The sequence below is a fragment of the Globicephala melas genome, chromosome 3 (assembly GCF_963455315.2).
Source record: "Globicephala melas chromosome 3, mGloMel1.2, whole genome shotgun sequence".
Taxonomy (NCBI): Eukaryota; Metazoa; Chordata; class Mammalia; order Artiodactyla; family Delphinidae; genus Globicephala; species Globicephala melas.
This window is the reverse complement of record NC_083316.1, coordinates 20,100,022-20,112,638: the sequence shown is the minus strand read 5'-3', so window position 1 is coordinate 20,112,638 and position 12,617 is coordinate 20,100,022. Positions and strand designations below refer to the sequence as shown.

General features: G+C 36.4%; 1 protein-coding gene across 3 annotated transcripts in view; it reads left to right on the top strand.

The window, feature by feature from the left end:
- The window catches only part of CDH10 (cadherin 10), a 192,945-nt gene that overhangs the window by 157,467 nt on the left and 22,861 nt on the right, over nt 1-12,617 (top strand). For all 3 annotated transcript variants that reach the window (XM_030856467.2, XM_030856466.2, XM_070045129.1), the window contains 2 exons: nt 9,572-9,759; nt 11,305-11,558. In XM_030856467.2, the coding sequence (XP_030712327.1) occupies nt 9,572-9,759; nt 11,305-11,558 (442 nt within the window). The remainder of the gene's footprint in view (nt 1-9,571; nt 9,760-11,304; nt 11,559-12,617) is intronic.

Sequence of the window (12,617 nt, the reverse complement as noted above, 5' to 3'; positions counted from 1 at the left end):
GAGATCGTTGCTGGGTAGAGTAATCTTGGTTGTAGGTTTTTCCCTTTCATGATTTTAAATATGTCCTGCCAGTCCCTTCTGGCCTGCAGAGTTTCTGCTGAAAAATCAGCTGATAACCTTATGGGGATTCCTTTGTATGTTATTTTTGTTTCTCCCTTGATGCTTTTCTTTTGTAATTAATTTATGTTAGTTTGATTAATATGTGTCTTGGTGTGTTTTTCCTAGGGTTTATCCTGTTTGGGACTCCCTGTGCTTACTGGACTTGGGTGACTATTTCCTTTTCCCTATTAGGGAAGTTTTCAACTATAATCTCTTCAAATATTTTCTCAGACTCTTTCTTTTTCTCTTCTTCTTCTGGCACCCCTATAATTCAAATGTTGGTGCATTTAGTGTTGTCCCAGAGGTCTCTGAGATTATCTTCAATTCTTTTCATTCTTTTTTCTTTATTCTGCTCCTTGGCAGTTATTTCCATCATTTTGTCTTCCAGCTCACTTATTCGTTCTTCTGCCTCAGTTATTCTTTTATTGATTCCTTCTAGTGTATTTTTCATTTCAATTATTGTGTTGTTCATCTCTGTTTGTTGTTTATTTCTTCTTGATCTTTGTTAGACATTTGTTGTATTTTCTCAATCCATGCCTCCATTCTATTTCCGAGATTCCCCATCATCTTTACTATCATTACTCTGAATTCTTTTTCAAGTAGATTGCCTATTTCCTCTTCATTTATTTAGTCTTGTAGGTTTTACCTTGCTTCTTCATCTGTGACATACTTTTTTGCCATGTGATTTTTTTTCTTTTTTTATGAGTGGGATGTGTTCCTGTCTTACTTGTTGTTTGGTCTGAGGCTTCCAACACTGGAGTTTGTTGGCTGTTGGGTAGAGCTTGGTCATGGTACTGAGATGAGGACCACCGTGAGACCTCACTTCAATGAATATTCCCTGTGGTCTGAGGTTCTCTGTTAGTTCAGTGTTTCAGACTCAGAGCTCCCACTGCAGGAGCTTTGGCCTGACCCCTGGCTCATGAACCAAAATCCTGCAAGCAATGTGGGGTGGCAATAAAAAAAAAAAAAAGAGAACAATAACAAAGTAAAAAATAAAATTAGACTAGGAAACTAACAGATATGTTAGAAAGAATATGAAAATAAAAATATAGATGAAACAACTGGAGGGTACAACAGTACCACAATAGTAAAAAAGAAGAGGAGGCAAAAGAAAAAAAAAAGTGAGGGGGAGGCTTTGGCTGTGGAGAGTGGGTCCTAAGCAAGGGCGAGGTTTGGGCAGTGGGCAGGGCCTATGCTTAGGACCCACAAGCTAGGAAAGGCCTTGGGGGCTGTGGGAGGTGGAGCTTAGTCTCAAGGAACAGAAGGGGCCCAGGTGTGCCCCCCACCCCTTGTCTCAGAGGACAGGGGCCCTTACATGGGAGCCCAACAGGCTTCCTGGGCTTGAGTGGGCAGGGTAAATGCCCTCTGCTCCTCTCCCACTCCTCCCAGAGGGCCCCTCCCACCTGCCTCTCTTGATGTCCCTGGTCTCAGGGGCATTGATCCTGTCTGACCTCCACTTCTCCTCCCCCCTCAGTCCCCCATGTCTTACCAGTTCACTTGGTGTTTTCTCCTGTCTCCTTGGGCTTCAGGGTCCCCCACCAGCAGGTGGCAGGTGCCCTACTTGTGGGGAGATGCTAACTCAGCATCTTCCCACACTGCCATCTTAGAGGGTTCTTCCTGAAGTTGAATTTTAAATAGAAGATGTTTACTTCCATCAAGTACCATGAACACTAACAACACTTTTAAGTGATGCTTAATTTGACAATTATTTATGATGTATATCGGTTTGCTTGTTTGTTTTACATTTTCATGCAGTATGTAATAACAACAAGAGAATATAAGTTGTACCACTTTAACGCATTACAAGGACTTTAAAAATATTTTGCATTCACATGCATGATCCTTGAATTTTGTGCTCATATGTGTACATGTTCAAGAGAGATTATTCACATATATAAATATATATACATAGTATTTATGTTTTTCTAAACAAAATATTGTTGAGTTCTTGTTTATGGTTTATAAAAATAGTATCACACCATATATAATTTTCTGAAATTTGTCTTTTTCCACTTAATATGATGCAACTAAGATTCATCCACATTTTTTCTGATGTAACTATAGCTCATAGTTTTCAATTTTGGATTATGTTGGGATGTGTGATAATGTAAAAATTTATTTACCTATTCTCATGCTGTTTGACATTTGGTTCCCTTCCTCTTTTTTTTTTTTTTTTTAACTTTACAAACAATAATTCCGTGTTTAACTTTACAAACAATGGCATTTCTGCAGCTATTTTCCTCATGCACATTGCTGGATTTTATTTATGCTAATATTTAACAACATATAATCCTGTTATGGGTTGAATTGAGTCCTCCCAAAATATGCTTTTAAGTCCTAACCCACAGTATTTCAGAATGTGACCTTATGTGGAAATACGGTCTTTAGAGGTGATCAAGTTAAAAGGAGATCATTAGGGTTGGGACCCTTTTCCAATATGACTGATATCCTTAAAAAAGGGGGCAATTTGGATACACAGAGAGACACACACTAAGGGAGTACAATGTGAACATACAGGGAAAAAGATGACCATATAACTGGAATGATGCATCTACAAGTCAAGGAATACCAAGGATTGCTGGCAAACACTAGAACCTATAGAAGGGAAAGAAGGATCTTCTCTAGAGCTGTCAAGGAGAGAATGGCCCTGCCAGATACATAGATTTCAGACTTCTAGCCTTCAAAACTGTAAGACAATAAATTTCTACTGTTTAAAGCCACCTAGATTTTTGTACTTTGTCATAGTAACCCAGGAAATGAAAATTTCCCAAAATCATTGTGTCAAATTTAACACCAATCAGCTCTGCATAATAGTTCCTCTTAGACCACATACTTTTTACAGTTGGTTTTGTCAGACTTTATTTTTGTTAGTTTAGTAGGTGTAAAATGATACCACATCATGTCCTTAATTTAATTTGCATTGCTTGATTAAGATCCAGTATATTTCTCTATGTTTACTTGTCTTTCTTGTTTATTCTACTGTAAACTCTTTTCCATTTACATCCTTGACTAAATTTTCTACTAGCTTATATGCATACATCTGTATGTATGTATATGTGTGTGTATACTCCAACAGGCATTTGGCATGTTGTTCTATATCTTATGGCACCTGACTCCATCATTTTTCTTCCTTTGTGTTTTTATGAGCCAAGTATTTACAACTGTATTTTCATTGAGCTATGTAATACATCTTTCCAGGGCTATTAATGTCTCTCACTCTTGGAAAAGGCACTTGAGGGAGAAAGGTATGAGGAGAGGTAGTGAGGAAGGGTCCTCCCAGTATCATAATCTCAGTGGTTTTCTTGTCCACATAGATTCTCCATGAAGTATTGGATTGGCCAAAAATTTCATTCGGGTTTTTCTGTAAGATCTTAGGGAAAAACATGAATGAACTTTTTGGCCAAATAATTGTAGCCTGCCTTGTGAGCCTTCACCCCTTGTGTTGTGGAGGCCACAGTGTCATCTTTCTCCCCGAGTGGCTAAAGTTGCTTATATCTGTAAAAATAGAGTTCTTCCGGGTCATCCAAACCCACACAATGAATGCAAAATGTCATAAAGGGTGGCTTGTGTCTAGATCACCCTTCCACTGAATGCAAAACACTTATTGTGGAGACTATTTGCTGTTGTGTAACTACCCTGCAGATAGCTTGGAGTTTGATATGTATTCTTCTTGCTTCAAGAGGCCATAAAAATAAGGATCAATTTTTTGAAAATGGCAAATATCTTCAGACCAAAAGTGAGCTTCAGTTTTCTACTTACTTCTCTAGGCTCTCATTTTCCATTCAATTTGGAGCTTATACTTTTTTAACACTTTCAAATGTGTATCTCTATCTCTGTGATACACAGAGATAGTATTGTTTTTCAGCTAAAAATTTCAACTGAATTAAGTTACATTTCCAGAAACCTAATCTGATTTTATATGTTTTAATCAACTAAATAATTATTTTCTTATCAAGGATCAAATTTTCAAAATGCTGTACAGTAGAAGCAAGTTGATTGGGTTCTTTGTACTTTTCTATGATCCCAATAATGTCTGATACCTCATTTAACTTCTATCTCAAGGAATTCTAATTTCACTTTCCTTTCTATTCCTCAGACAGTAAATCTCCAAGAAGAATTTGTTTATATTATAGAAAAACACTGTATTAGTGACCAGTGTTTGGCCATTAGAGTTTTGTTTTTTTCTAGTGGAATGGAATTCTAGGCCTTTTTCAGTGACTGTGATTAAAACAAAAATGTGCAACTACTTTACAAGTATGAATTTATAAATAAAGATTTGTGTATTCAGTTCTAATATTACAGTGTTTCTATTTAAATATTTTTATTCTATTATACTACAGGGTTTTCTCTTATGCTGAAAAGCCTTAAATACTAATATTTTAAATCATAACACTCTAAATTCCTTTGAAGTTTACAGATATTTTATTTCTAAAACAAAGATCAATTAATATGTTAACAGGCAATAACTTACTGTTATTTAAATTTTTATATCAAAAACATAATTAGACTTACATTTCAAATACAAATAGCTTCCTTTTGCCTTTTTTGACATAATTGCATGTTATGAAAGAAGAGTTGCTCCATTTACTAAAATTTTGAATACTACACTATATTAAAAAAATCATGGTTCTTTCTTCACTAAAAGAAGTCAGGGTTCAACTTGGAGACATGGTTGATTTCAGGGCTTGGGCAGGGAAAATATAAGATGAACCCACAACATTTTGTGATGCTGGGAATTAAGGAAGTACTTCCCCCCCCAAAAAAAAGTAAATAAATAATGGAGGCATGTTGAAAAGACACCAGAGCCAACCTAGAAGATCACCCAATGACCAAACCTGTAAGAACTTGCACAAAATAATAAATAGCCATATTATTAGATTATAACACATAGAATAAAATAAATGTCCTTACTGATATAAATAAATAAGTAAGGGAGAAAGGGCAGCTTTTCCTTACAGAAGAATTCCAATTAATATATGTGGAAATAATGAAGAAAATAGAAGATCACCATTAGAAGCACCATTAGAAAGAAAATAGAAGATCACCATTAATGGTGCATTAGAATAATTGCACCATTAATTATTGCAAGGAAGATCATTGATTGATTATAAAATTAATGAGCAGACTTTTGAGGAAAAATAGGATATTTGCATAATCTTGAAGTATATTTCCCAAAATATATACTAATTATAAAGAAAAAATATTTACTTAACAAATGAAAAAGACTGGCAGAAACACCTTCTTAACCAAGAGATCAAGGTTAATATCAACAGTCATAAGACATATTTGCATCCAATGCTACACTGAAAACAGATCACTCTTATGATATCCTTGACAAAAAAAAAGAAATGCATGACCTCGATCTAATCATGAGAAAATATGGGACAGACCTAATTTTAAAGATTATTTATAAAATAACTTACCAGTATTCTTTAAAGGTGTCAAGGTCATAGGAAGCACAGAAATACTGAAGAACTCTCACAGATTGGAGGAAAATAAATAGGCATCACAACTAAATACAAAGTAGGATCTCTGAAAAGACTTTAATGGAATAGCTGGTGAAATTAAAACAAAGTCTGGATTTTGTCAATAGTAAAGTGATTAGAATAGTGTTTCTCACATACTAAACTTTATACTATATAGGAGATTATGAATTAAAAATTTAAAATGAACTTGCTAAATATTATACAGTCAGGTATGGTACAGCTTGAGTTTTAACCCACACTATATAACCACTGGACTTTTCTTGTCTGGTTTTGGTATCAAGGGCATACAGTACTGATCTCACATAATGAGTTGGAAAACAGTCCTCATTTTTCTTTTCTCCAGAAGACTTTGCACATAAAGCTGTAAGTTACTTTCTTTAAGTAGAATCATTTTCTCTTCACCACATATTTGAGTTCCTTTTAATTTCTTTTTCAATTTTTTTTGTCTCCCAATTTGTATTTTATTTGAACCATCAGTTACGTAGAAGTTTTTCTTAATTCTTCTAAATTTTCAAGAATATGAGTATTTGGGGGATTATCTTTTTTGTTTTAACCTTTATCTTAATTATATCCTGGTCAGAGAATTTAGTAGATACTGATTTATTAAAATGTATTCAAATTTGTCTAATAACTTAATACTTGATCAAATTGGGTTCAATGTTTCATGCCTGCTTGAAAAGAATCTATATTCTCTAGATGGTGTATACAGGTTTTATATATATAAATGTCAGTTGAAACATCCATATTATTTGCATTTATTTTGTTAAGTATTCCATGTATTTATAATGTTTCTAGTCTGGTTGACTGATCATTTATTGAAAAAACTTATTTTTGGCTGTATTCCACATATACTCTAGGTTTGAGAATAGATAAGCATGGTACTAAAGATTTTTTTTTTAAACCCGGATTTTATAAGACATTATAAACCAAATGAAGAAATTAAGAATTTATCCTAACATCAATAAAAAGTGCTTTCAGTAGAGAAGTTAAATCATTTCTGTCTTTTAGAAAGGCTACTTCGGCTCCAGTGTAATAAGTCAATTCATTGAGATGCTACTTCTCTAACATTTAATTTTTAAAAGAAAGTTGTTGAAGTAAGTAGGCTAGAGTTGATGATGTTCTGAGGTAGAAGCATAGTGAAAATAAATGTATATCAAAAGAAAGAGCTAGAGGTTGCCAGGCAACGCATTGTGTAGAAAATCTTTCATGAGGGAGAAAAGTGTATTAAATTGAAGAAGAAAAGCATATTTTAAAAACCTAAAGGAGACCTAAACCTAAAGGAGTGTTATGGAGACTATTAATTAAGGGAGAGAATGACAATAAAAAGGAGCCAATCTGTGGAGGGCCAGCCTCTGTATGTTTTAAGTACAAAGAGAGCTATCAAATGGTTTTGAAGTTCTGAATCATTATTGATTAAATTATTGTTTTCGAAGGGATAATATGCAGTGTGTACTGAGAGTAGCTGAGATTTGATTGGATTTGGCCAAGAATTGCACCTGGTAGACTAGTTAGGAAGCTTCTCAGTTATCCAATATAAGAATAAGTATGGGGCTTCCCTGGTGATGCAGTGGTTGCGAGTCCACCTGCCGATGCACGGGGAAAAGGGTTCGTGTCCCGGTCCGGGAAGATCCCACATGCCGCGGAACGGCTGGACCAGTGAGCCATGGCCGCTGAGCCTGCACGTCCGGAGCCTGCGCGTCCAGAGCCTGTGCTCCGCAACAGGAGAGGCCACAGCAGTGAGAGGCCCGTGTACCGCAAAAAAAAAAAAAAAAGAGAGAGAATAAGTATGGGGCTTCCTTGGTGGCGCAGTGGTTGGGGGTCCGCCTGCCGATGCAGGGGACGCGGGTTCGTGCCCCGGTCTGGGGGGATCCCACATGCCGCGGAGCGGCTGGGTCTGTGGGCCGTGGCCGCTAGGCCTGCGCATCCGGAGCCTGTGCTCCATGGTGGGAGAGGCCACGGCAGTGGGAGGCCAGCGTACCGCAAAAAAAAAAAAAAAAAAAAAGAATAAGTAAGTAGAGGCTGCTACATTCAAAGAAATACAACGGGAATATAAAGGTGAAAAAATACAAAGTCTTCCCGGTCATGTATCAATACAACATCCTCATGGTACATACAAATAAACAAGTAAATAATATGGTACACACAAATAAACAAGTAAATAATATAATCTAACGGTGACAAGGGATATGAAGAGTTATTGGGAGTGGTCTTCTCAATAAAGTTGTTTTCAGTAAGGTTATTGGTGAAAGCTTCTGAGGGGTCAGAGTTGAGCGATCACCTGCAGGAAGAAAGTGAATGAGCCATCTGAATATCTAGGAACGGCTGTTTCTAGCAGAAGAAATAGCAAAGGCAAAGAAAGCCAACAAGACAGTAGCTAAGGAATGAATTGAGAGCTGCATTCAACAATGTGTTACCAGAGATTAATGGAGAGAGAAAATGTACAAAAAGAATTAAAAAGTACGCATTAAGGGACTAACCAGAATGTGGTAGAAACTGAGTCTTAATGATGTCTCCTAGAAAAGGACTTTTCAAACTGAGCAGATATAGATGCCTGTATTAGTTTGTTAGGGTTGCCATAACAAAGTACCACATACTGTATGGTTTAAACAATAGACATTTTTTTTCTCACAGTTCTGGATGCTGGAAGCCCAAGATCAAGGTGGTTTCTTCTGAGGCCTCTCATTGGCGTGTAGATGGCCATCTTCTCCCTGTCTTCACATGGGCTTTCCTCTGTGCCTGTCTGTGTCCAAATTAGGACACTAGTCATGTTAGATTAGGGCTCACCCTAATGTTCTCATTTACCCTTAATTACCTCTCTAAAGACGTTATCTTCTAGTACAATCATATTTTGAGGTAGTGAATGGAGGTTAGGGGTTCAACATAGGAATTTTGAGGGCCATAGCCCCCTAAACACTCAGCACATAATAGACCCATTTTCTCAGATTTGATAAATTGTGTTATGGTTATTTGAGGTTCGTGGAGGGGGGAAGAATTTTATGTGAGGGAAATAGTATGTGAACTATAGAGATATAGGAAATTAATTTTTGACAAGAATGTTTTGAAAAGTCCAGTTTGGTGCAGATCTTTCCTGGAAGTGGCTAACAGAAAGACACATTAGGAAAGATATAGTCAGGCAAGAGCATGACTAGCTAAGAGGTCTGGACTTTATTATGTATATTAAGGAGAATTACTTAAGGTTTATGAGCAAGAAGGTGCTCTAACCAGAAGTGTCCCTCAGGTCGATTAATCTGTCAGTAGCATGTAGTTTATGATCAGGTACTAAAATATAAATCTCATTAGCAGGAGAGGTTGTTCATGCTGAAGCATGAGTAGGTGTACCAGGGGCTTAGATAAATTCTTGTTTTGCTCTGAAATGTAAGGGAATTGGTCAGAATTTAGTGTTTTTACACTGACACTGTGAAGGGCATCTTTGTATTTCTCCCACAGAGTATCCTTTGTGTCTCCTGTCACAAATAGAAGTGGGATTCTTCCCCACTATGGCTGATTTCATGGAATTTTGTAATGTTCTGCCCTGCAGCTGAAATAAACTGAGTAGTAAATAACTAAAAACAACAAAAGAAAAACAATTTTCAAATATGTTCACTGCAATATATAAATATTCACAGTATATTCTGTGATTTGTTGTGACTGTATAAACACACACAGGTACATATGTGCACTCAAAGCTGATATCTAGTTACTTGTGCAAATGCAAAAACAGACAACATGCTCATTTTTAAAAACAGAACTCTTGATACAATTAGAGATTGGGTCTCACTATTTATAATAGGCACAGACCAAATCCCCCAGATTTCCACTTTTTCTGTTCCTAGACTTTGTATTATCCATGTTGTGTGTATTCAACTTATTAGTCAACATCTAATGTAGAGTTTAAGATTTATAATATTCTCTCATACACATTTTACCTTAGAATACTCTATGGAGAAATCTCTTTCTCTCTCTCTTCTTTTCTGTAATCTTTACAGACACCATCCATCTTCGAGTTCTTGAATCCTCCCCAGTTGGCACATCCATTGGAAGTGTAAAAGCAACTGATGCTGATACTGGGAAAAATGCTGAAGTAGAATACCGAATTATTGATGGTGATGGGATTGATATGTTTGACATCAGAACTGAGAAGGACACACAGGAAGGCATCATCACTGTGAAAAAGGTGCAGAACATCAATAGAAATAATCATCTGACTGTTTAGGAAGTAGGGATTTCGATATGTATTATCCACTCATGCTCTGTCCATTAAGAAATATCCCTACCATGTTCCAATGTAAATGCATAAGTAGGGCTTCCGTGGTGGCACAGTGGTTGAGAGTCCGCCTGCCAATGCAGCGGACACGGGTTCGTGCCCCGGTCTGGGAAGATCCCACATGCCGCGGAGCGGCTGGGCCCGGGAGCCATGGCCGCTGAGCCTGCACGCGTCCGGAGCCTGTGCTCCACAACGGGAGAGGCCACAAGAGTGAGAGGCCCGAGTACCGCAAAAAAAAAAAAAAAAAAAAAAAAAAAAAGCATAAGTATGAGAGACATAAAGCCAAAGATCTCCTTGAATGTTTTGACCAAATGTTTTTGTTAATTAAAACATGAAACCTGACATTTTACAAAATTTAAAAGGCAAGTTAATATACATGTGATTGTATTTCTGAGCCACGTTAATAAAATCCCCTTATTAACATCGTTTCCTTAAAAAATAGTTAATAACTAATAATAGTAATATATCATCACAGTTGGAGGCATAAAAAGTAACATGCCATCTATCCAGATGTATGAAGCAATAATTAGAGTTGCTAATAAAAAGAGACAGCATGGATTGGAAAATAATTTCATTGTTCACATTTTCCCTTCTGCTACATAAATTAAACTTTTCTGCTAACATATACTCAGTGATATGATTTAAAGGTAACTAGTTTTTTATTGTACATTCAGTACCATCCTTATAAGAAAAAATAAGGCCCAGTAAAATGTATGTCCTAATGAAATGTCCTGAACACTCTATTTGCATAAAGTAACCGTCACTTAATCACGGAACTCTCCTCAGAGTCTATTGCGAAGTTCAAGGTACACAACCACTTTTAAACAGACAATGACAAGCAAAGGAGTGACCTACTGAATATTTAAGTTCCTTTTTGTTTCGTAATGTAACCTAATTACCAATTAGCTATCAAAATTTTTTTCTTTACCCAAGGTTTTTCTTATTTTCAATGTTTCATATAACTGCTGAAAAGTTTTGTATTAGTCTTCAAAATTTCATCAAGTTTATGTAGTGCCATGAGCCTGTTGAATGGAATGGATGTATCACAACATATATTTTAAAAGATTACTGAATTTTTTACTTAGAAAAACTTAGCAGTAGCCAACAGCTCAGCACACATACGTACACACAAACACATACACAATCCACCAGGCCATGTTTTGTAATGAGTTTCCACTATATGAGACAGGTCTTAATATCCTTTTCAATTTTTCTAAGATTTAAAATCTCATTTTCCTTGTTCTGAAGTACTACATTTTAAGTATATAAGAAGTAAAAATTGAATTCTACCTGATGTGTAAAGATTATATATTTTTATTAATTTTAATTATTTACAGTTTATAAACAACTTGACAACTAGGCTTTAAAAATCATACTGTAACTTGGAAGGAACATATAATTCAATTTCCCTCAATCTAATTTGATGATTTATTTACTTAATTATTTTTAATACAGCCACTTGACTATGAGAGCCGAAGGCTTTACACTCTGAAGGTTGAAGCAGAAAATACCCATGTGGATCCACGTTTTTATTACCTAGGACCATTTAAAGATACGGCAATTGTGAAAATCTCTATTGAAGATGTGGACGAACCACCTGTTTTCAGCAGATCCTCCTATCTGTTTGAGGTTCATGAAGATATTGAAGTGGGTACAATCATTGGTACTGTGATGGCAAGGGACCCAGATTCTACTTCTAGCCCCATTAGGTAATTATGCTTATGCTTAGGATGAAAAGAAAGGGAATTGAAGTAAATGTAGAGAGCATGAGATTCTATTTAAAGCGTTTAATGCATTAAAAGATAGAGCTGTGCTGGGCTTCCCTGGTGGCGCAGTGGTTGAGAGTCCGCCTGTCGATGCAGGGGACACGAGGGGACATGGGTTCGTGCCCCGGTCCGGGAAGATCCCACATGCCGCGGAATGGCTAGCCCCGTGAGCCATGGCCACTGAGCCTGTGCATCTGGAACCTGTCCTCCGCAACGGGAAAGGCCACAACAGTGAGAGGCCCGCATACCGCAAAAAAAAAAAAAAAAAAAAAAAAAGGATAGAGCTGTGCATATGTTGGGTGAGCACAAGTATTTAAAATAAATTGTCTGTGTTCTGGGGCAGGGTATGCACACATTTCAGTTTGATTCCATTTTAATCATGCCAGTTACTGAAACTTGGCTTGTATCATCTGCCTGGCTCTTTAAGATATTTGTTGTTCTGACGCCTGGTACAGATAAAGGGGACTATTTCAGCTGTGCATCTGCAATGTAACAAAATCAATTTCTCTGTGCTTTTGGGTTCTTAAATAATATGAGGTTGAGAGGAGTTTTGATAATTAAAAATTATATAATCATAACAATGTTACAATGTAGTTATGATTTTACAAACTTCTATATCCTACCAGCAAAGGGGGAAGTTTTTTTGGTGTTCTTTTGGCTATATCAAAAAGTTTAGAACATTCCAGAAAGATCAGAGTCATTTCAAATTTTTGTTTTGCTTTGTTTTCTTATGGCACCTAAAAACATATAAGATGTGATAAAAACATGCAAATGAGAAAGACAAAGTTTTCACTGACATTTGTTCTCTCATTTTAAAAAAGTACAAATATCTATATACAATATTCAGGATCAAAATTACTGCTCACTTTAAACTGTTAGTCCATCAATTATTTTGGATTTCACTTGTTTCCTTATCCTCAGCAGACTGATTTTGCTTATCCTTTTTACAATGTGGGCCAGTCTAGTAGGAGTTCAAGTGGTTGTACAATTTCCAAGTACACA